This window comes from Fukomys damarensis, unplaced genomic scaffold, assembly GCF_012274545.1.
Source record: "Fukomys damarensis isolate Sample0158 unplaced genomic scaffold, DMR_v1.0_HiC HiC_scaffold_12, whole genome shotgun sequence".
Classification (NCBI taxonomy): Eukaryota; Metazoa; Chordata; class Mammalia; order Rodentia; family Bathyergidae; genus Fukomys; species Fukomys damarensis.
In genome coordinates, this window is record NW_022900924.1 from 49,589,565 (window position 1) to 49,614,967 (window position 25,403).

Sequence of the window (25,403 nt, forward strand, 5' to 3'; positions counted from 1 at the left end):
ATCATGGGTTTCCTTTATTTCTTTGGTTTTGCCATTAACTGGTCAAGTAAGCAACTAAATGAAACTATGCCTGTTACAAGCAGAGTGTCTTGTTGAAGTGCTGCCAGATGCGGCACCAGACTGTCAGATACTTTCTCTCTTCCCAGTTTCTCCAACTCCAATCCCAGCCACCTTTTGTATCGAACTGAATGTCATTGCATGGAAAATGCTCCTTGAAATTTCTGCTGAATCAACACTAAGTCAGATAGATATGTGGTAGATTTTATCTTTAGTCACTTTGGTTCCCTATGTTATACCAGTCTGTGATGGTAACATTGTGTTATGTGTCTTATTAGCCTCTAGATATAATACACTAAGTAAATAAATAATCCAGAAAGGCCAGAAGGGAGGAAGGAAAGAAGAGGAGAAATACTGACTGCTAAGTCAGTACCCAGAGCCGCAGAAACATCTGAAAACAAATATGGGTTGAGAAGGAAGAAAATGAAGCTTCAGGGGCCCTCGCCTACATCAGTCTTCGAAGGACCTGAGCAAGGCCCAAGCTGTATGTTCAGAGCTGCCTTTCTGGTCTGACTACCCTGTCCAATGCTTATGTGGGAGCAATGTTGGAGCAGTAATGAGAATTAAGGGACTTTGTTAGAGGAAGTTGCACTGGGTAGACATTTAGCTGAGTGTGATGGAATACATTTCCACTGTTTACAGTCACAATGGTGTGTGCTTATGTCACTGACAGTTGTCAATCTGTAAGAATGAGCTCCCTGGATGCTTCTAAATAGCCCTGGGCTTACTAACCTCCTAGCTCAAAAATGTGTGAGGCCAGAAGTCTGTCACATGAACTTGTCCTGTACTGCTGGGACTGTTAATCTTGGTGGCAACTTTTCTGGCTTCAGAGTAGAGGATTAATGGAGCACCCTACTAGATGTTTCTGGATGTGTCACAAAGACGTGATCTTGGGAACTATATATGACCCCCAAACCCCTTCCTCTCTGGCTCTCTTCCCTTGCACTCTGCTTCCTGGTCATTATGAGGCGAGCAGTTCTGTTCCACCATGACCTTCTACCATAACGTTCTAGCTTTGCAGTCAGTTGACCATGGACTGAAACCTCGGAAACTGTGAGTGAAAATAAAAATTTTTCTCCTTTAAATTGTGGGTTTCAGGTACTTTAGCCAAGCAATAGGAAAGCTGCTCCCTACAAACACTCAGCATGGAGAAGAGAAACGGGTAAAATATATGGAGACAGAAATTAACTCTGCCAAAATTTCTACCAATAACTGAATGTGCAAATGTTTTCACACAGAGATCTACTTGGTTCTCGATGTTGTAAAAATAGATACTTCTCTTAGCAGGAATGTGCTTGATGATGTCCTAGAAGCAATTATAAATGTACAACCAACTTGATTTTTTACATGAATTGTACAGAGGAAAATTTATCAGTTTATGAACCTGCACCAGGAGTACAAGTCTTTTTTAACAGCTCACAAATGAAGGAAATTTTATAGACATTTATGTAGGTTTGACATTCATATTATATTAAACTTTATGACATTAACAATAAAGAGTCATGCAAATTGAAAGAAGTGTTCCAAACTTTTACTAATAATCCTACTAATAAATTTCTATCTACAATATGGAAGAAAACACTGAAATTATCTATTATCTCCATAGAAAATATTACAGAATCATTTTGTATTGAAGAGTGACCAGCTACAAAATGAATAAAAACATCAGGAGGCATTTAATACAAACGTTATTTTTCTTAATTTTGTAGTTTTTTGAGATATTTCCTGATTCTTGGTAATGTAAAATGTGTTATATTTGCTTTTACAACTTGATGCATTTATTTTCTTACATAATTATTATGGGCCTGATTCTGCTCTACCCCAAAAATTAATGTGTTGAAAGCCTAACTCATGGTATACAAAATGTGACAGTCCATGGGGTAGAGGCCTTAAAAAGGAAATTAAGTTGAAATGAAATCATTAAGATGGATCTTAATCCAATATAAGTGGTTTTCTTATTTAAAAAGGTACCGAGGAAAGGCTGTGGGAGGGCACAGTGATGGGCATCCATCCAAGAGCCAAGCAGAACGGGCTACATAAAAAACAGCTCCAACAGCATTGGACCTCAGACCTGTCCGCCTCCAGAACCAGGAGAAAATAAATTTCTGTTGTGCAAGTCATCCAGTCCACAGTACTTTCTTAGAGCAGCCCTAGAAAACAGATGCAATAATCCTTTGTTCACAATTCTGTATTTTTAATAATTCTTCCCAAAGTTACAGACTACAATCCTTTATGCCTCACAAAATCTGAACATCATCACACACAATGGTAAGTAAGTCTAACTACTCATTATTTAGTGTACCAACTATAGTAGCTAAGGTCAATGCAGTTTTATTGGAAATCCTTAGTGTTTACACATATTTTATTGCAAATGTTTTCCCTTTATGCAGCCATTTGTACTATGGTAATCTCCAAATGTCTAATGGAGTTGAATCACTTAACTAAAATCTTTATTTGGCTTCTGAAGCATGTTCAACCTTACCATCTACACAGTCTCTGTACAGATTCTTTCAGACAGAACACTAAACACTTCTGAAGTATCAGCCCAAACCTTTTACTAAATTTGTAGTTTAATGCCTTTCCTATCTTTCAGTTTAAATGATAAACAACTACAAGGGACATGGAATAAGCAAAAGAGTTGAGAACTGTGATTTCTTTCATAATTAATATATCTCATTTTCCTTTGTTTTCTAGAAAATGTACAAAGATTTTGTGATCTACAGGGTAACAAAATTGGGGCAGTAACTTGCCTTCTATGAAATATGTTATCATGTGTAAAGTGGGATAATTATTTTTTCTCTGATCATTTGAAAGTATTCTCTTTTCAGGATCAAATGAAACAATGGATGAAGAAATGTTACATTAAAAATTTTACTGTTATTTTATCAAAGGCAAAGACAAGGTACACATCGATGTGGACATATAACCGTCATTAGTCTCCCAAAATTAGGAGATAAAGTTATATTAAAGTCCTTGGACAGCTATTCTCTTGGTCTTTAATATTTTTGTGAAGAGGCAAGATGGCTCTTTGAAAAGCAAAGACAATCCATTTATTTTGTTTCTGACAGTTTAAAAACTTCATTTTGAGTGTTTACTTAAGGGTAATTATTACACTGCAGTAGATTTCTGTGAAAGTTACCTTTTAATTTATAGGACTTTTATTTATAACTTTGTAATTAACTCACGCTCAAAATAGAAAAATTAGACGTCTGATTTATACAGAAATGCTAACACTAAGAATAAGGGGCTATGGAAAACAATGCCTCCCTCTTACCAGATAATTTCTTGCTAAGAAGTGTCTTTTGCCTGCAAAACAGAGGAAGAACAATGAGAAAAGCGGGGGGCAAGTGTGAGTGCGCAGCATGCTTGTGCTTGATTCTATGAATAGCCTGGTACTAGAACTCACAGAACTGCCACAGAAGGCTGAACAGTCTTAGGCTTTGCGTGGATCAAGTTCACATTTCCATGGTTTCCCCAAATAAGGGCTTTCCAAACAAACTTGGCCTAGGCTCACTCATTTGGCATTTCTCTTATAGGAATGCAACTCGATGTTCTACCCAAAGGTTTTAGGAATGACAGTTTTTGGATTTTAGACAGATTTGATTTGCATCAATGGGAAATGTGATTGGTAAATGGAACATTCATTTTGTTTGACTGACTCTAAATTTTAGGTACAAATGACCTGGATTTTATAGTATATTTAAACATTTCCTTTTCCTTTGCCCTTTTATGATATCCTCAAGGATGATATAAATTTTTCATGCAAATATACAAAACAATGTTATACTCCTGGTATTTGGCACGATGTTCATATTTTATGGGTGAAATCATACTGCTTTTATAAAACGGTCATCGTTGACTTCATTACAAGTATTTCCTTCCATGTGGAGTTAACATACTGAAGCAGTACACTGAGGCTGAGAGGGACTTCGGCTTTTCCTGTACCTCTCAGAGCTCAGTAGTACTTTAGTCTCTGATGTTCAAGATTATTGGTTAGATTTCCTTCTCTGTCATTCTGCTTAATTCCATTCCACGGCTCACCGATCATACCTTCCAACCTGCCAAATGATTCATAACTGCTTGTCAAAGCCAGACTCGAAGATGAAAAATGGACACCTGATCTGAAGTTCTCTATTACGAAAACACCTAGGAAGCTTTTCTTGTGTACAACATCCAAGGGCCTTACATTCAGAAAGATCCTCAGCAGCTTAATACACAGGACCAGCTAGAGGTCAGAAGAGAACCTGATTTAAGGCTTAAAACTAGGCTCCTAGGCTCCGGGTGGCTACACATTGGTGAGATTCTTGTTAACACCCTTTTACAAGGGGCAGTGTTGTACACTAGGGTAAGAGCCAAGTAAAGTGGTCTTAGGCAAGCAACATAATCCCTCTCTGTCTCAGGTTCTTACAAAGTGAAAAATCAAGGACTGCTTGGGATCTACATATACTTTCTGGGAAGAGTAACAAAGCCTCCATTATTTGTTTCAATCTTACAGTTACTGGAGTCATCTTAAGTCAAAATCAGAGCATGTTTTTCCTTGCTAAAAGCACTCCAGTGGATTTGCATCTCACTTGAAATGAATGAAAACCTGTCACTGCATTCTCCTCCACAATGGTTGCAGCCACCCTATCTTTTTGTTCTTGTAAATAACCAAATTCAGGAGACTTATCCATATTGTCCTTGATTTGGAATATTCTTCATTCAGGTCTTTTAGAAGACTTGCCTCTCTGCATCATTAAAGTTTTGGCTCAGATGTCATCTCTTCAAAGACTTTCCCTGAGTAGGTTACCTAATTTAGTCACAATCTCATTATTAAAACATTTTAAAGATTTAGAGCAAGTATAACTGCCTGAAATTGTGCCCAATTTTCTCTTCCAAAAACAATATTAGAATATGTTTTTTTTCTGATTGATGTCCATTTTATTGGTTTTTCCAAAGAATGAAATCTATTGATTACTTTTTCTTTTTAATTATTTTTTAAATTGACTTTTATTAGTACTGTACAGAATTAGTACATGTACATAACACATTTCAATTCTGATCTTTCCCCTTCCCTCTGTGCTCCTTTTATTTTTCTATCATGAGATTTATTTATTTATAAGACCTTATGAAGTTTATCACATTCATGTGTGTGTGTGTATTAAAAACCAGACTAACAGGACAAAGAGCACACAACACATGTAAGATGATTGTACTAAGGCAAGGTACAGTTTTAGATACAGTGTCCATGCTGGAATATAAGTTTAAAGAAAACAATCTTATCAAGATGCTGAATCTAATCAAAGCTCTGAAAAATAGGAGTTGAATATAATTTTTCAAACGAATTATCATATGAACTATGTGCTGACATCTAGTAAAATTGTCCTTTTGTTTTAACAGTTTATTTTATTTATATTCGTGAAAGTTCATAAAACAGTTTCTGGATTGGGCAGACTACTTCATATCTCCAAGTACCAGTTTCTTTATCTCAAAAATGAAAACCATAACAATATCTACCTGAAAGTGTTAATGTGAAGATTACATGAGCCAATCCATGGTTAGCACAACACCTGACAAAATAAACGACATTTAACAAGACCATCTATTACTTATATTTCCAGTCCTTGTTATTAGCCTAAGCCCTTGTTAAATATAAGAATAATCCCTTATGTAAACGTGGCATGTTCTCTCTCCTCCCTCCGTATCTGTCATCACATTGAGGTCAGGATCTTTCTTGTAGTTTAGAACTTGAACTCGATTAGACCGTATTCAGGCTCAAGGGAGGGATGGGATGCTTAAGTAGCAGAATATAGGTGAAAATAAAATGAGAAGACTGAGATTGTACATGAAGTGGCTGCCATGTACAGTTTTACACAAGGGTTTTTTTGTATTCTTATCCACATTGCCAAAGCCTCTGTCATAGAACTGCAGTTATTTGGATAAACTGTTTTCAGAGTGGGTGATTCTGAAACCAGCACTTGCTCACTTACTAACAACATCTTTACTGAGTGCTTACTGCTTGTCAGGTATTGCTTGCTATGCAGTAGTTAAAAAGACTAGGCAAAGTTTCCTGATTTCATGACACTTACCTTCTAGCGGAAAGGAATAAAGAACAATCACTCCAGTATAGAATACATTCAATGGTGGTGATAGTAAAGAGGAGATGAAAGAGCAAAAGTGCACAGGGGCATTAGTATGGGGTAATATTTTAGATAAACTACACAGGAAGCCTTCTGCTAAGTGACATTTGAGTGAAGTTCTGTAGGAAGAAAGAAAATGAGCCACGCGGCTATCAGGGGAAAGTCATTCCAAGCAGAGGAAAGCAAAGGCCTAACCAGGCGCATGCCTGAGTGGGGAGTGGCTGTGGACGAAGACGTCTCAGTGAGGTTGGAGAGTTCATGGGTGGCCCAGACTTACAAGCACAGTACTGGCTTTTCTGCAGCCAGAGGTGCAAAGCCATGGGAGGTTTGGGGTAGGAAAGCGAAGTAACAGGACTTACACAGGGTCACTCTGTGAGCAGAAAGAAAGGTCAGACGAGGATGAGAATGGCAGCCACAGAGCAAGAGGAAGCAGCTGTGATAGTCAGGTGGGACGGGATGCTGCTGCATCCAGGGTACTGGCAGAGAGGATGACAGAAGTGGTCAGCTTTCGCTGCATTTAAAGGAAAGATGGCGACATCTGCTACGTGAAAGAGGCAAGAGTGAACTTGTGCTGAAGATTTAAGCTCCTGTAAGAGCCGAATGGCAGTTACCGGGATGAGAACAATTGTGTGTAACGAGCCGGCGTGGCAGTGGGGTTGGGAAGTAGAGTTTCCATGATCGGTCCTGGGTGATACAACACGCTTCACAGGGCTAAGCCAGACAGAGGAAAGAAGAAACACTACAAAGATGTAGGCTGCGAAATCAACTGCAGTGACCAAACTGCATTGCCCTTAAATGAAGATTAATCTGTTGGTAATATAAGCTGGCACAGGAAGGGCAAAAGAGACCAAGAACCTCGCTGGACACAAACGAAAATGAAAAACAAGTCTGTAAAAACATTAAAACACATATGAACAGCTCACAGATTTGTATTAATTCACTTAATAAATTATTCACTAAAAGTGCATGATGCGTTAAAGGTATCATGTCAGGTACTCGAAACATGAAACTAAATAGATACGGTTTCTATTCTTGCAGAGCCAGGTTTCTACTCAGACACATGGACATATAACTTGACTAACACCAAATGAGGTAACAGGATTTGGAGAAACTGGGACCCTCACGCACTGCTGGCGGGAACACAGGTCAGTCCTTTAGAAAGATCTCTACCATTCCTCCAGCGCTGGATATTATGATGCCCTCACGCAGCAGTTCCACCACTAGGTCTACCATTAAGACAACTAAAAACACATGTCTAGAGAAAACTTCTATGCAAACATTAACAGAAGAAATACTACTAATTCTAAATGGCAGGAAAAACCTCAAATATATCAATTAATTAAAGGATAAACATAATGTAGCATATCCATATAATGAAATATTATTTGGCAATAAAAAGAATGGGAGCAGGGTGTGGTGGCGCATGTCTGTAATCTCAGCACTCGGGAGGCTGAGGCAGGAGGATCGCTGTGAGTTCAAGACCAGCCTGGGCTACAAAGTGAGTTCCAGTTCAGTCTCAACTACATAGTGAAACCCTGTCTCAAAACCAACCAACCAACCAACCAACAAACAAACAATGGGGCCGGGGATTTAGCTCAGCGGTTTGGTGGCCTGCCTTGCAAGCACAAGGACCATAGTGAGACCCTGTCTCAAAAAACAAAACAACAACAACAAAAAAGAAAAATAAATAAATAAAAGGAATGGGAGTATCCTTACATGCTAAGGCAAGGACAGAACTAGAAAATGTTAAAGAATACAGTCACAGGAGGCCATATATTGGATGATAGGTGTCTGGAATTGGTAAACATACAGGTATAAAATGTAACAGATGAGTGCTGTCCACAGTTGGACAGTTTGGGGAAAGCGGGAAGTTGACAGCTAATGGACATGAGGTTTCTTTATGAGGCGAGAAAATTGTGATGACGGCTTCACAACTGTTAATATATGAAAAATTTTTTTAATTGTACATTTTAAATTGCATAAAGTTTGTCTAATGCAAATTATCCCAAAATGTATTACATAAGAAAAATACCCAATAGGGTGCACAGTATCATAAAGGAATAAAAAATGTTATGAAAAGTAACGGAAAATTGGAAAATTCCACCACCTGTTGCTACATACTCCAGCTCAGGATTCAAGATCTACTGGGTAACGTAGAAGAGTTAAGGGATGTTCAAGAAATTTTAATGTGAAGCTCAACTTTGAAAAGTGCTTCCCATATTTCACAAAAGGAGTCAGGGAACTTTTTCTGTACAGGACATACAGAACATATTTTGAGTTTTACAAGCCACACAGTTTCTGTGGCCCCTTCCAATCCCTCTTGTATGTGTTGAGAGAACATCCACAGATATTGCACAAGTAACTGAAAACAGATTCGTTTCAATAAAGCATTATTTACAAAAGCTAACACCTGGTGAGAGTGGCCCACAGTTTGCATGGTCCTGGTTCATATTGCCCCGGTTGGCTTTCTGAAAGCTTCAATTCTTATTCTCCTGTCCTTAAAGAGGCCACCAGCACACCAGTTGCTTCCTAAAGAGACTACAGAACACATATCTCTATTCCTTGTATGCAGTGGGGAATAGGATTAAAAACAGGGTTTTTCTAGACATGCGTAATGGCATCTACCTGTCATACCAGCTTTCTGAGAGACTGAGACAACACAGATGTGCAATATTTTCTTTATTCGAACGAAGACTAGACAGCACTCTAGGAGGAAGACCTCAGTAAGCAGAGCTACAGAGATGAGAATTAACTAGGAATACAGCTTATGTGCTAGATGTCAGGATACTCAAAAGAGGAAGACAAAAGTAGAACGTCCCTGGCGAGTTTCGATATATTTCATAACTGGAAACAGCTTCTTCCTTCTCCCCTCCCTCCTTTCTTTCTTCTTTCTCTTTCCTTTCCTGTCCTCCCTCTCTTCTCTCCTTATTCTCTTTTCTTTCCTTTCTTTTTTCTTTTCTTCTCTTTCCTTTCTTTCTTTCTCTTCTTTTTCTTCTGCCCAGCTTCCTCCTCCCCCTATTTCTTCTCCTCCTTCATCCTCTTCTTTCTCTGCTGTTCCAAGGACAGTAATGTTCCACACAGTACAGGTAAGCCCTGGCCATGTGGGACTGGGGATTGAATCCAAGGCCTGAGCTACTGTCTGCAGCCTCCTTTTTTATTTTTTATTTTGAGAGTGGATCTTGATAAGCCCAGGCTTGGCTAGAATTTGTGGTCTGCTTGCTTCAGCCTCCCAAAGTGCTCAGATTACAGGTGTACACCACTACACCTAGGTGGCTGAAAAATTCTTAACATCTGAAAAAATCATTTGCTGACAAAGGACGGCACTTTACCATCGAAAGACTGACTCAGTAGTATGCATAAGATGAAGCGGAGCAGAGGTTGGCTACAGAAAAAGACATCAATTAAATGGCCATTTCAGTGGAGAAATGAGAAATGAAGATAGTTAAGTAAGAATCAGATAATAGATCTGTGGCTTTGTGATATCAAAAAGAACCTGGGGACAAATGTCATGTGGGCTACTGGGGATCAGGAAGTCCCAGTCCAGGGAATTAATGGGCATTTCCCCTATGAATGTTGATCTTTTCCACACTGCAGAGCCCTGGACAATTCCTGCCACCCAGACATTAAAATATGCACACATCTGGTAGATTTGCCTCTGGAGAGGAATAGGGACAATGTTCAGGGGATCTGACCTGGAGGTGTAGCTCTCCCAGGAATTTAACCTGGGGCCTTAGGTGAGGGACACACTGCGGAGCTTTTGAACCCTGATCAGTAAGAGATGAAAACCTCTGTGTGTTCTTACTGTTCATGAATATATGTAATATCCATTAGGTGATATGAAAACCAAAAAGTGCTGTCCAAAGAATAATAACGAATATTACTGACACTGGCCTACTCAAATAATGTCTTTCCTTCTCATTCTTCACACAAAAGCAGGTATTAACAACAGATCTGAGGTATATGTCTGTGCCCTGTCCTATCTGCCTATCCTAACTAAAGACTCTTCTTTTTTGTTGCTGACTTTAAAATTGAGATGTTTAGCACAGAGACTACCATAAAGATGGTCTCTTTCAATCGCCATTCTTTTCAATGCACCCAAAATGTATGTTGAAAAACTTTACATATCCTGACTTTAGCACGATGCACAAAATGCTACTATATCAACACTCTCTATTTTCTTTATCTTAGTAAAAATTACAGTCTGCGAGTCCCTTCAGCAATGAGTCCAACAGTTCCTCTTCTCTGAATCACAACACTTTCGTCTAACCTCAAATTCAAATGAAAAGCAACAGTCTGCTCTCATTCTGGAGCGAGAACACTTCGTGTTACGTTTACTGAGAGATGCTGTGTTAATCTTTATATTCCAATCATTCTTAATGGTTTTCCAAGGAATTTTCATGATAAATGCTGTTGGAATTGAATGTAACATTGAGTGGAACAAATTCTCCAGGTTTTCTAGGATGCACAGCACCAGAGCCTGCCTGTACATTACTGTTTCCAAAACAAAGCTGAGGTCTAGCCTAGACCTAGTTTTATGATATAGAAATGGTATTAAAGTCACATTTGAGAGTCCTTAACCAAACAGTACAGAAAATACACATTCTCTTTCACAGGAAAGTGAAAATAATGTATAGGACCAAAGTTCTGTGAGCAACAGAGGAACGTAGAATTAACACTTGTGTTTACAAATCAGCACAAAGATTCTACTGTATCTTAAAAAGGATTTCCAGTGAGAAAGGAACATTTGTCCCTTTTAAAGACTTGCATATAACAATATTTTTCAAGGAACTCAACTCAGATGTTACAGGAAACACATTATGGCCTACTATAGCATGCGAATTCACGGCTCAGCACATTATGGGAACACAAATATAATCCTTCTTACTCTTCTTTTATAAAACTACAATGTAGGAAAATTAAAGCAGCTAACCTGAAATATAGGCAAGAGGTATTTTATATTTTCTTTAAAAATTTTTCTCAGAGAATTTAATGCCAAATTTCCAAGAAATTCTCAGTGTGATAAAAGATTATTTTTTGAGATAGAAACGTAACTTTTCCATAAGTTACTATAACATTAGAAATAAAGAAAGCCAGTGGAAAAGCTGAATGGCCCTCACTTGGCAATTATTCAGTCCTTGGAAATTTCCAAGCTCTTCGTAATAATTAATTAATGAATATGATGTTTCCCTTCCCGAGGTTGAAAGCACGGCATACGGAGGTCTAGTGGTTTTCCTCAAATTGAAAGAGGAATGTCAATGAGGAAATGGGATAAAAACTAGGAGGAACTCATTCCTCAAAGTTGCAGTCGTAACACAAAGCCACACAAAGCCAGCAGAGAACAGGAGGGTCCTCTGTGTGGAGAGCAGCTGTGCACAGCGATTCTCTGCTCCAAGAATGACTGTGAAGGAGCCCACTTCATCATTCTGTGCCCTGCACACACAAAACATGCCCTGCAGCTTTGTCTCTCCCCCTTCCCAATGCACACACAGATGGCTAAATACCAGCCTCTAACCATTTGCCTTAATAATCGCAGCAAAAAGTACATAATTTCATTTTCATTTTTAAAATGCACAATTGAATAGGATGTGAAAACATATGATACTGTTAAAAAGTACATATTTCAAACTTTTAAAAGTGGCATGGAATCTATTAATGTCTAAGTTCTGTAATAATGTAATAAGCTGTTTTGGATAATTACCTCACTCAAACAGGAGCAAAGTAAAGTTGCATGGCTTCAGGTGAGTGGGCAATAAAAGTCCATCCCACCACCATAAGCAGGCTGATGAGGACAGACCAAGTGCTAATAATGCAGGTGAACTGAGCATCTTAGATGCAGGCTTTACAATGGACATTCTCTTTTCTTTCAAGTGCTGAACACGACTGTCCAGAATATTCCATGTATAAATTGGTAACAGAGCATTTGAAGAGGAACTTGGTACTTCTCACCAGAGAATTCCCTCCTTGTAGATATATTTTTGCTTTCTATCATGTCCAGTTCCACATTTGGGCTAACAATACTCATAGGAGAACTCAGAGGTGAAGTCTGTCTTCCCTTTAGGAATATCACTTAGTGATCCTTTCAGGCAGTCTACTGTGGCCAAGCAAAATTGCTTTCCTATTAGAATAAAGAACCTTGAGAGTAATTGTCCCAACCTAAACTTTTATTGTGATCTTCATTTTCTACAGTTGTACAAAAGTGAGAAGTTAAGTAACCAATTCTTCTATTTTCCAAACTATGTCTCTGTGATGTTAACACAAGGGAGGGCTGTGTAGCTTCATTATACATCAGACAAACACAAAACATTTCTTTTCATAAAAAGATTGTAGAAACAAAGCAAATTGCAAAAATCATTTAGTTGGGTTTTTTTGTTTTTGTTTTTGTTTTTTTTTTTTTGAGACAGGATCTCACTATGTAGTTGAGACTGACGTGGAACTCACTATGTAGCCCAGGCTGGTCTGGAACTCACAGCAATCCTCCTGCCTCAGCCTCCCAAGTGCTGGGATTATAGGCGTGCGCCACCACGCCAGGCTGCAAAAATCATTTGGAATTATAACTCAGAATCTTTATGTTGGAAAATGATCACTGATGGCCTACTTGTAATGTAAATAAGATTGTGTCTAGAAAAAGGGTTACTCCTTGTGTTACTTCTGACACCCAGAAGAAAAATGAAGCTAAACTTAATTTTATTATTAAGAATAATATCAATATAGAAATAATTATTTGTTCTTGGGAGTAGAAAATGGCTCACTCTGCTGAGTACATTATAGCCAGGACTAGAAAAGAGGAATTCTACAAGAAGAGTGGAGAAGCTACTGAGGATTAGGAAAGAATCAAACATTAGAGAGCAACATGACAGAAACTGGTAGACAACATTTGATAGTAACTCTAAACATAAATGGTCCATAATTACCCTATTAAAAGAGACAGGCTGCTGCGCCTGGTGGCACACACCTGCAACCCCACCACCAGGCCACGGGCACACGTGAGTTGGTGGAACCCTTCCCTTCACAAACAACTCTATCGCCTATGGAACTTGCTGTTCACTTAGAGCTCTACGAAAAAAGCAGGCACTCATTCGAGACCGCTGTAGGACAGTTTTGTTATAGTTTATGAAACTGATAATCTTGTCAAAAATATGGAAAGGGCCAAAAAACACACAGCTGAGCCTAATACTCTAATCCATCCCCCCAAATTTACCTTTAAACTAATCAAGGGCTCTCAAGGGCTCTCAAATTTTTGAATCTGACAGCTCCAACTAAAAGCAAAGGAGGACATAGTTCCAATCTAGCGGCTGGAAGTTGATTCAGTTCTTAATCTCACTTTTTCCAAGAAATTCCCATAGATTTCTCTTGCAATGGGGTGAGGAAACAATGTGGGGTTTGTTCAGGTACTAACGGAAAATGTGAACTCTAGTGAGAATGGATCTGTAGTATCATTTTTTAAGCTTTTATATCTTATTAACTCAGTACAGCTAAAATACTATTTAATAGAAAAAGAATACAAAATTATTAATAAGATATTCATTCTGGTACTAAGTCCTCAAAATCTAGGCATATTCCAGTCTTGTGGCATGTCTCAATTTGGATGCTAATTGTTCATTAGAAATACTTGATGGGTATTTAGAACTCATAAACTTAACAGTTGAAAGTACAGATTAATAAATCCAAATTGTTCCAAGTCAATGTAAATATTTCCTAACAGAATCATACATACCAGTGTTTTAAATTTATGCATGCATTAAAATTAAACAATATTTAAAGTCAGGATGTATATAGCATTATATTTTATGTAGTCAGAGGAAGTAACTGTGTGTGTTGGCTTAAAAGGCATCGACAAAGTACTGACGATTAAGCCAAACAACACAAAGTAACTGTCACTAACTAAGACGCTCAGACATTGCTTAATAGGGTCAAAGGTGGGAGAGTAATAGTCTTCCTGGAGGATCAGAACATGAAGAAATAAAGAGCAGCAAAGAAGTCTCTTTATACTGTTACCCTTTCCCGAGAGAAACTGTCCAATGTGTCTGCAATACCTTGCCCCTCTGGGCATCTCCGGTCTCCCAAATCCTTGGTCACTTACTCTAGCCCAGGAGTACTGCAGTTACACATGACAGGAGCTCTGACCACTTTCAAATGGGCACAGCTCCACAGCAGCTCACCTGAGAAGCACCCTGCTGCACACCTCTCACACATGTGAGGTTGCCCTGCATCTGCTAAAGCAGAAGATGCTGCACCTATTTAGTATCTAAGCCAGTGCAATATGTACAAGAAGTTTCTTCTCCATGGAGAGATGCTCTGACCAATAGGATGCATGAGATGGAAGATAAATTGTTTTCCCTCTCTGGCCCAAAACATATTACCGTGTTATACTAAGATTCATACGGCTTGTTGGAAGAAAAATTTTCAAAATTGAGCAACAAGATGCACTTTATAACAGACAGTAGCCATATTAGGAATGTATCTGCAAATAGGATCTGCATTTTACCCTACTTCACTTATTTTCCTGGGGCTGTATTTGTTAACAGAACAAAAGAGAAGCACAGGCAGTATTTCCTTTAGCTCTGCTGTCTGATGAATTTCTTACCTTTGGCTGCAGTGGTGGAGCACAGGGAGCTGCAACAGGATCCGTGATGTAGGTCTTCTTGGGACCAGCGGCTGGATACATGCCAGTAGGGTTCTGATTCCCAGCCACAGGAGGCGTGTATCCTGGTTCTCGCTTCCAGGTATTTGGGTGACCTTGTTGACTATAGGCAGGATCGGAGTCGTTTCTGCCCCCATATCCTGGCCCTGCAGCATAATAGGGATCATAATAGCGCCCTTGGTTGGGTGCATAACCATACGCAGGCTCAGGCTGAAGCCCTTGTGGTGGAACATACGTATAATCTGTGCCTCCTCGGGTTGGAGGAGGTGGACACTGCCCAGAGACAGGCACTGGCTGAGTGTTATAGCCATGGGGGCCAGGGCCATAAATCTGTCCTGATGAAGGGCCAGCCGTGTAGTGAGGGCTGGGCTGAGCTGACTTCACTTGCACGTTGAAGGTAGGCCTCGAAGGGGTGGGTGCTGTGGTATAGGAGGCTGGGACCGGCTGAGGCTGTGGCTTGAGAGTTCCAATGGGAGCCACAGGGATGGGCCCGGCCTGGGGTGCAGCCTGAGGTTTCACTGTAGACTTTTTAGTTGCTGTGAGAGGGGGCTGGTTTGGGATGACCATTCTTTTATGTCCTGTGACAGGGGTGGCCACTGGAGGAGAAGTTGTTGAACCAGCACAGCCCTAAAATAGAAAATACAGAGAGAAAAAAAGATAAAGATTATCGCCAATGATACAAAATTAAAACACACTACTGAACAAATACTAGTAATACGTAACTATTGTCCGTGTACTAATACAGTAAATAAAAATAAGACGTGGTTCTGTCCTAAAAGAAGTCAAAGACTAACACAAAAATCAGATGTGTGTCTGTGTACTCTCAATAAACAATTATAAGAGAAAATTAAAGAGAAAAATCTATTTACAATAGAATCAAAAAGAATAAAACATTTAGTTTAAAATAAAATTTAAACTAGACCAGTGATTTAGGTATATATTGAAAACTCCAAACATTGATGACAATACCCCCACTCTACAAATGGAAAGACAGCTAGGTTGATGGAATGGTAGACCTGTTGTTGATCAAAAATATTCAACTATGTAAATAATCTGCATATTTAGTGCAATATCTAACAAATTTTAATATTTTTTAAAAAAATAGAAAAATAATTCTAAAATTCATACAGAATCACAATAAATAGCTAAAGCATTGTTGAGAAGCAAGCACAAAGCTGTATGTAACACACACAATTTCTGATTTCAAAATATATTCCAAAGCTACAATAATCACAGCATTGTGATGTTGGCATTAAAAGACATACATATAAATGGAGTAGAAGAAGAGCCTAGAAATGAATACACACATAAATCTGATTGCTTTTCAAAGGGTGTTAGAATACACACCAGGGAAAGCACATTCTCTTCAATGAATAGTGATGAGAAAAATGGATATCCACAACCAAAGGAATGAAACTGGACTCACCCTACAACATCAACTAAACTCTGATTAAAGACTTAAAGACGTGAAAGACTTAAGGCCTGGAACCAAAATATTTAGAAGAAAACTCAAAGATAATGCTTCATTGGTCTTGGCAACAATTTCCTTGATATGACCACAGTGGAAAACAACAACGACAAAAATAAACAAGTGGGCCTCTGTCAAACTAAAAAGCTCTGTTCAGTAAAGGAAAGAATCAACACAGTGTAAAGAAAAATCATAAAAAAGGAGATAATATTTAAAGATCATATATCCATTAAAGGGTAAATCTTCAAAATATATCAGGAACACTTAGAAATAGTAAAAAAGTCAATGGTAAAATATGAAAGTAAAACCAAAAATAAATAACCTGGTAAGGAAACAAGTTAAGGATTAGAAGAGATACTTCTCTATAAAAGACATTGTAGTAGCCAACAAGTATATGAAACACAGTCAACATTACTTAATATGAAAAATTGCAGATCAAAACCACACTGGGATACCGCATGAGTGTCAGGATACCTGTTATTAAAAACAAAGTGAAACAAAAGACAACAGGAAGTTGGAAGCCTCATATAATACTGTTAGGAGTACAAAGTGATGCAGATGTTAAAGGCGAAAATATTTTTAAAAATAACTGAAAATAGAACCACTTGTACTGTGTAATCCAGAAATATCCCTTATGGGTGTGTTTATCCAAAACAATTAAAATCAAGATCTTAAAGAAGTATTGGCATGTGCATGTTCATAGCAGCATTTTACAGGAGAGCCAAGATATGTAAACAAATTATACAACGATCAACGGATGAAGGGGGGAAAAAAACCAAGCTACAGGAACACACTGGAATACTATTCAGCCTTCACACATCAGGAACCTGCAATATGCAGCCACATGATGAAATAATCCAGTCACAGAAAGAACAAAGCTGGATAACTCCACTATAAGAAGTGTCAAACACAGTCACTTTAATAGAATCAAGGAGTGAAATGCTACTTGCTATGGGTTTAGAGGAGGGTGAAATGGGGAACATCTAATCAATGGACATAAATGTTTAGTCATGAAATGTGAATAAGTTCTAGAGGTCTGGTGTTCAATACTTTATGATTAACTGTAATGCAATGCATGTTTAAACTTTTGTTAAGAGAGTAGCAAGACAGAAATATATGACGCTCTCTTGACGTGCACAAAACAAGATGTTAAGGTCCTACTCCTAGAGAGAGGAGATAGGAGGTATACATCCTTTGTTCTCATCATAGATCTTTGTTCTCTCACTCATGACAGACTCCATGGCATAGAGATACTTCTTCATCTTCCATTACCACACCCACCAACTACTCTCACTTGCTTTCACATGTTGAAGATACTTGGAAAATGAATGGTGGAAAAACACTAAATAAAAGACTGTTACAGGAATTCAAGTCTCAGAAAATTACATATATATGCATTTATAGATGACTATAATATTTAAACGTGCTTGATTTTCAAAATGAAATATTAAATTATGATAAAAATTCAAAAATTCTTAAAGAATCAAAAATAAAATGAAATGGCAAAAACATGCTTGGAAATACCAAATAAACCAATAACTAGAACTCTTTAGTTCAAATGAATTGAATGTGTGAACCAGATGAATGCTGCCATAGCTCTCTTTAATCATGAAGAAAATAAATAAATATGCTTTAAAATGATCCTGTTTTTTACCCCTTCCCCTTCCAATGAGGTATAATATGTAGGATTCCAAGGGCACATAAACAATAGAATTCATAATACAGCTGGGGACCATCTTCTCATCCCCCACAAAAAACATGGAGAAGGTGATGATTCCTAGATGGTTATGGGTGATGATGGTGATGGTTACTAAAAGTGCCATGATGCCCTCACTCGAAGACGTTAGCAGTGTTTGAAAAGCGTGTGTGTGTGCGTGCGTGTGTGTGCATGTGTGTGTGTGTGTGTGTGTGTGTGCTCATCATGAAGAGACATTTGTGAAAGGGGTTACTTCTTCTAAGGAGGGAAGTCTGTAATAATTTTTTTTTTAATTTAGTCTCACATTCAATTGGCTCCACTCTTCTGGGATGGAATTTACAGCTGCAGCGAAGAGCAGCTGTCATTAGCCTGGTTGCTCGTCACTGTCTCCATTTATAGTTGAGTGGGTAAACTGTTCAGAATATGAACCCTGGGATTTTGCTGATCTTGAGTTATCAAAGAAAGCAATTTCATGTCCTCTTTCTCTCACTTCTGTCTCTCTGTTGACATTTTTAATGACTGACATAGTAAACCAAAAATTACTTAATGATTTTTTTTTTTTTTAGGTTCAACTGGACTTTTCCATACCGACTCATACAGAACATTGGAGTTTTAACTTGGTACTTCTTTAGAAATGTACTCAGCATACATAATTTAATAACAAACTGGTTATATTGATACTATTGGGACCACCTTCAATAGAAAAAAAGAATGCTTGTAAGCGATAAGATTGTTGAGGGAGAAAGAAAGAGAAAGGGGGAAGGGAGAGAAGGGAGAGCATCTCTTTCCTCAAACAAAAATGATGAAATAAATGGAGCAAAGGACAGCGACTGACACTTTATGTCAATAACTGGGAAAGAAAGGAATGATGCAGATTGCGTGAAACTGAAGAATTCCCATCCTGCCAAAATGCAGGTGCAATTCTGTGCCAGCTGAGCACTGCCCATGGAATGTGGATACAATGTTTCTCCTGTGACTTTAAAGTCTGTTCAGGATTTTTGGTTTTTATGAGCACTGTGCAGCTAGAGAATTTCTGGAGGCCCAGTGTAGGGCAATGAGATACACTTTGCCACTTTTGCTCTAAGTCAAAGATGCTGGTAAAATGGAAATAGCTCAACAAAGGGTAACAAGTGCAGCTGAAGGATAGTGCACCAGAACTCAAGAGACATACAGAGAAGGAACCCCAGTTTTGCCACTGTTTCGGGAGAAGTCACACTACTTCTTCAGTTTGACTCCTAATCTGAACAATGAAGGAGACTGAATAATACTGTTATTTTTCTCCTTTTGCTTTTCCAATAAGGAGTTTATTTTTTTCAAATACGGATCTTCCTCCGTAACTGAGATAGAAAATGAGTGCCGCTGCAGAGGGTTGAGGGGAACCCATATGCTTCCTGCTCTTCAAATTCTACTCCTCTGTAAAGCAGATATTCTGACAACCAAAATGTCACTGTGTCCAGAGCCCAATCTGAATACTTACACTGTGTGTAATGTTCATTGATTCTATTACTAGAGATTCATATCAGTGAGGTACAAAGGTAACAGGAAGAACGGAGGCAGGTCTTTCTCAAGTGGGAAGGGGATCAAGAGATGAGGGTGGAGAGAGAGGGGCGGAAGGGGGATTAAAAAGCAATGTACATGTAATTCACATATGGGATGTAAACATTATGTACTGCAAACATTTATTATTAAAAATAAGAAATAGCTTCTTAAAGAAATGAATAGACCCCTTCTGAGACTGCACAAAGAAAAAAAATTCAGAGTTTAGCTATTTCAGTTATAAAGCAATGCCTCATTTGCCACTGCTTTTGGTTCAAAACAAAAATCACTTCATTATTTTCTCCTCATCTAGAACAGGACAATGACATCATTTTGTTTTCTTGAATCCCCATTCCAGATATCTTCCATAATTTGGGGTTTAGTGCATGCTGGTCAATTCCTTGCCCACTGCCCTCACCCTCTCCACTTATTAGATGGTCCCTATGAAGTTGCAAACAACTTGACAGTTTAAGTGTACAGTCTGTGAATATTCTACTAGGCATTTACAGAAACACATCTCAGATTTGGCTGCCCAAAAGAATCACATGGGCTTCTTAAATACAAATTATTCTATACCTACCCATGCAAGGGACCAAAATTCAGAAATCATAAATGAGAAGAGCAAACGATTCTGTCAAACCCAGAGTTCAGAACCACATTTCAGTAAAGGTCGTTAAAGCAGAATAGAGGATCTTTCTTACAAGGAATTGGATGCTGTGAGCAATCTGAGGGTTACTTCAAGTATCTTCTCCAAAAATGTGCATGATTTAGAGCCAGATTCCCAGTCAGTGTCTGTTTCTATGCAATACTATTGGGCAATCCATCCAGGGATTACCTTGGTGATAAGTATGCAGAACCTAACACTGTTGACACGTGTTAACCCAGTAAATTCACTTTTAGAAATTTAGGCTGAGGAAAAAACCACATATGGCACAAATGTTTATTTTCAAGACATATTCACTGGAATATAGTTTATGAAAAGGAATGTAATGTAATTGTTTAATCAAAGTATAGTATGTACAGTAGATGCATGAAGCCATTAAATCCATGCCAAGAAAAAAAAACCTTAATTTTTTGAGACAGGGTTTTACTTTGTAGTGCAGGTTGGCCTTGAATGCACTAGATAGTCCAGGCTGGCCTTGAACTTCTGGCAATCCTCCTGCCTCTGCCTCCTGAGTGCTGGCATTACAAGTATGCACCACTACGACCAGCTAGAAAATATTTTAAAACACCTACACAGCCAAGGAATTTTACTTATGGGTTTTTACCCAAAAGAATTAAAAGCCTGAACACAAATATTCACATAGTCACATGCACACATAATAGCATCTACCTCCAAGAGTCACAAGAAAGAAAACTGAAGTGTCCACTGGTGATGAAAAACAAGACGCGGTACATCCAGGTGATGGGATGTATTCTGACACGTGCTACCAGGGTGAAGCGTGATTATGCTCAGAGTAATAGATCAGGTGCAAAGCTAGTAATATTGTATGATTTCGATGCATAAGGTGCCTAGGACACTGACATTCAAAAGACAGAGCGTGGAACAGAATGTGCATGTGGGGCTTGGGAGTTGCTGTTTAATGGGTGTGCAGGATGGGAAGAAAAGCTCTGCAGATGGATGGGTGAGAGTGCACAACGATGTGAATGTCCATGATACTAAAATCTTGTAGGAAATGCTAACTGTGTGCTTTGTATATTTTCCAACAATAAAATAATAGTAAACAACAATGAAAGCATGCCATCTATTTTCATGTTTTAAAATCAGGATAGTAAGAGTTATTTCATTTCTTTAATCACCAAATATACCATCTACAGCCCACAAGAATAGAGGCATATATTTGTACATAGAATGACTTATTCCCAAAGAGATAAGGCTGTTTACTTTAAGGAGGAAATTTTTATGTATTCTGTAAACTTTTCCTGTTTTCTAAACTTCCTATCACAAACACAATTACTTTTGAATCAAAGGATTAAATATGCATTGTAAAGAAATAACATATATATATATTTCTTACTTGTAATTTCTTAGGAATTACTTATATATGAATACATTTTGTCATATGAGACTTTATATAAATATATCAAAATGTATATTTCAAATAACTATAAAATGTTATTTAAAGAAAACCAGACAGCATACTCAGTGTCCCCATTTCTATAGACATACACATGGAAGAAAGTAAAGAATATAGTAAAATACTAAAAATGGCTAACCTATCTTGAAAAAGCTATAATTTTACATTGGGTGACACAATAAGAGGTATTTTCGTTTCCATTGCTCATTAGTCCCTATCTTCTGCACATCTCCCCTCCTTGAGGGAGCCAGTGCCTATCCATAATACACCCTTATCACTTTTGTACCCCCTTTCCCTCCCCCAACCTCCCCCATCTCTTGCTTCTCTTCCTATTTGAAAAAGATCTATCCCCCTACTTCAATCTATTGCTCATTTTGCTCTTTATTTATATTTGGGTTTTAAAAAATAACCTTATATATGGCAACTGAAACCTGGTGATGAGTTAAAACAACCTCAAATATTGCTAAGTGAAAACACACGCTTTTAATTGGTGCCACTGAGTTCAAAACATTGGTGTCAATACAGGGATATTATAAACACATTTTTAATTCCTGATGGGCATATAAACCCAAACCACAAGGCACTCTCTCTCCCTTTCTCTTTCTCTCTCAGTCACACACACACACACACACACACACACACACACACACACACACACACACATCTTGAGTCCTCCACATACTTCCTGTCAGAGATGCAGGCAGAGATATCGTACTTCTGTGCAATGTATCAGCACCTGCTCACTTCACAGTGCTGAGCCCTGCAAACACACACTACAGCTAGTGACGGACTATTCTTAATAACTCCTGAGGCAGAAATAGCGGAAACAGTACAGTCTGATGTGGCACTCCAAAGCAGTTTTTGTCTTAAAAGTTTTTCCATTTAATTAATTCTCACACCACTTCTGATCGAGTATGAAATGCTGTGAAGACAAGCAGCTCCCTGGACTACTGGAGACATCAATGCCAGCATGTCACACTGTTTTCTCAGACACAAAATCAGCCAAGTGGGAGCCCTCAAATGCTACCACAAATTCTTTATTTCTTACTCCCTAAATATTAAACAAAGAAGTAATGACCCAGGTAAGTCCCCACATTCACATACTCATTAAATGTGTAGGCCCTTTTGAAGTCCATTGAGCCAGTGTTTGAGAAGCGCTCATACCTCTCCAGACAGCTTTACTCAAGGTGTGTCGGCAGCCACAAACCTGAGGTCTCTGAGCCGCCTCCATATGAACCACACAGCGCCCTTAGTTTCTAGCATGCATGTGTCTGGCATGGGGGGAAGTGTCATTGTGACGAAGGTTAATTAAATCTGAGCAGGTTCTATAATCTAGGAATGCAGTGAGAAAGGCACCTACTTCCATAGCAAGCAATAGCATTTTCCAAATCATCCCTCAAGGGCTGAGCACTCTTCCTCAGGACATTAAATTGGGACAAGGATTTAGTGGAAAATACCGCACGCTGAACCATTTAGTCAGGAAACAATAAAACCCAATCCTGATGAGAACAGTACAGGTGCATCTTTTACATGACTGGTAGCAAGTTGGGATAATTATTTGGGCGTGCAAGCTTGCAAAGAAGAGCTATTAAAATGTTCACAAATTATAGTATTTATGTTAAGGAAAAAATGCAGTATGGTTGAGGAAATCACGATACACTGATCTAGTGGAATATTATTCTGGAAATGAAGGGAACAGGTACTCAATGAAACAGGAGAATGTGTATGCTGACAAAAACTGCAAACTAGTTATGTTCTAATGTTAAATAACTCAAAGATTTAGCAATGTGATTGAATAGTATAAATATGGTCATGCTATTTTTTTCTCTATATGATATTGTAAATATTGCTGATTCCAGTGATCACCTTTGGTGTTTCTGGTTCTGACTATTAGCTTATTGGTACCCTGTGTACACTATCACGGGTGATTAAGTTTAATGAAATAAATAAGTAAACAAACACCTGTTTATGTAGATTTGGGGTTTTTTTTCTTCTTTTTTGTAAACTGTCTTCTTGTTTTTCTCTAGCACATACTCTTTATGAGGCAACCAGAACACCTTTAAAACTCCAACCTGATCCTTGTCTTCATGTATTAAAATTTTCCAAGCATCCTCATTGCTTTTAGAATAAAGTCCAAACCCTTTCCTGACAGAAGTACAGTACTGCTTTCCAGTCTTTTCTTTCCTTCTAGATTGTATTCAGGGCTCAGGGCTACTACTGTTACCCTGATTTGTATGCTTTTCATCCCGCTTCCATTGCCCAAGTCTACCTGGGATTCATCCTTCAGATTTCAAATGAAATGGCACCACTTCTGGGAAGCCGGCCTTGATACTCCAAGCTTAAGTAAGGTGTCCACCACTAATATCCCTTTAACAGGATGCATCCTCCTTAACATAAGCCTTCTCCATTGTTTCCCAACCACTTCTTTTATTCTGTTTATGTTCTTTGTTCCTTGGCTCCAAGTGTGTCATTTTAGTTCAATATTCTACCTTTAGGCCCAGCAAATAACTTCATAACTTTTTGTTTAGTGAACAAAAATTACTTTCATAATATGATATAGACTAATCCCACAAGAGAAAAAAATCGAATAAAATAAAACAGCAATGGTAGTAGTAGGCTAAATTATAACTGCCCTATATTCTTTCCCCCAGCAGTTTTGTGAAGTCAAAGGCTTAGCCACGCACCTAAGAGGTATCTAGATATGCTGGAGGGGTTTGAAATTCAATCTAATAATTAAATCATTCTCATTTAGTTTATGCATTTGAGTTTCTTAGCTGTAGGTAGCAAACTGTGGTAGGCTTAATGAGTACTTTGGGTTACGATCAACTACGATAATAAAACCAGCCCTTCTAGTTTATTACTGCTTCTCAGAAGTCATTAAAAGATAGACAATGAATAAAATGGATGAGGTCCTTCTAGCAAGAAAACCCCAATTCCTGGAGGGGTTTCTTATTGCGAAAATGTGCGGGTTGGCAATAGAAATTAAAATGTGACCACCTTTGAGACAAGAGTCTCAGAAGAGTTTTTTGGGGCAGATGTGGTCATAAAGAAAAATTTAAAAGAAGGAAGAAATAAAGATGATTTATTTGTACAGAATCAAAAAAATTCACAGAATCATGGGGTATCAAACCTGAAAGAAAGGATAATAATTTTTCACCTTCACCCTTAGCAAAAAGGCTCAGGAAAGCACTGCCCAGTGATGAGGTCTTGAAATGGCCCAGACTAGAACACCTTTTCCAGACATTAATATGAATGTCCCCACCATCACAGTGGCATTGCCATATTTACTGACAAGTCCATCCATAAGCAACAAACTCTTATTTTTCAACAAAAGTGGTGCCCAGCATAGATAAACCAGACAGAGGTGCATAGAGACAATTAAGAAGGCTCACTGGGGACGTGCCAGGTGTTGTGTTTTCACCTAAGAACTTCCAAATAATGGAATTCAGCAAGGGTAGCCAGGAGTGGGAGCAAGCGGCTATGTTTGCTTCAGTGGAAATAGACAGACCCTCACCTCATTCACATGTTTCCAAAGGAAATGGGGTTCCCCAAAGCAAGTGAAAGAGGACTAGGTGGTATGTTAGAGTCCTCAGAGAACTCCATGAGGAAAATCTGCTAAAAACTACTAAATATTTCATATAAAATATCGAAAGGAGACCACATTTAGAATACATTATGCTCATAGCAGAGACACTAGATATTTGCTCAGTTCTTTTATCATTGCAGAAAACATGCTCATTTTAAAATGATCACTGTATTATTATGACTTGAATATATGTCAACTACATTGCATATTGTATAGGAGAAA

At 38.3% G+C, this 25,403-nt stretch overlaps 1 protein-coding gene and 1 long non-coding RNA gene across 15 annotated transcripts in view; one reads left to right on the plus strand and one right to left on the minus strand.

Annotated features, from left to right (window-relative positions):
* Lpp (LIM domain containing preferred translocation partner in lipoma) overlaps window positions 1-25,403 on the minus strand; it is a 612,241-nt gene that overhangs the window by 206,470 nt on the left and 380,368 nt on the right. For all 13 annotated transcript variants that reach the window (XM_010624126.3, XM_010624129.2, XM_010624124.2 and 10 more), the window contains one exon: window positions 14,761-15,444. In XM_010624126.3, the coding sequence (XP_010622428.1) occupies window positions 14,761-15,444 (684 nt within the window). The remainder of the gene's footprint in view (window positions 1-14,760; window positions 15,445-25,403) is intronic.
* Window positions 782-18,905, plus strand: LOC109118073. 2 transcript variants are annotated; one of them, XR_002025347.1, is made up of 4 exons: window positions 782-1,110; window positions 2,271-2,325; window positions 7,215-7,321; window positions 18,548-18,905. It is a non-coding gene; the product is annotated as an uncharacterized LOC109118073 (long non-coding RNA). The 2 variants fall into 2 exon arrangements; XR_002025346.1 differs by lacking the exon at window positions 782-1,110 and having other exon boundaries at window positions 2,218-2,325.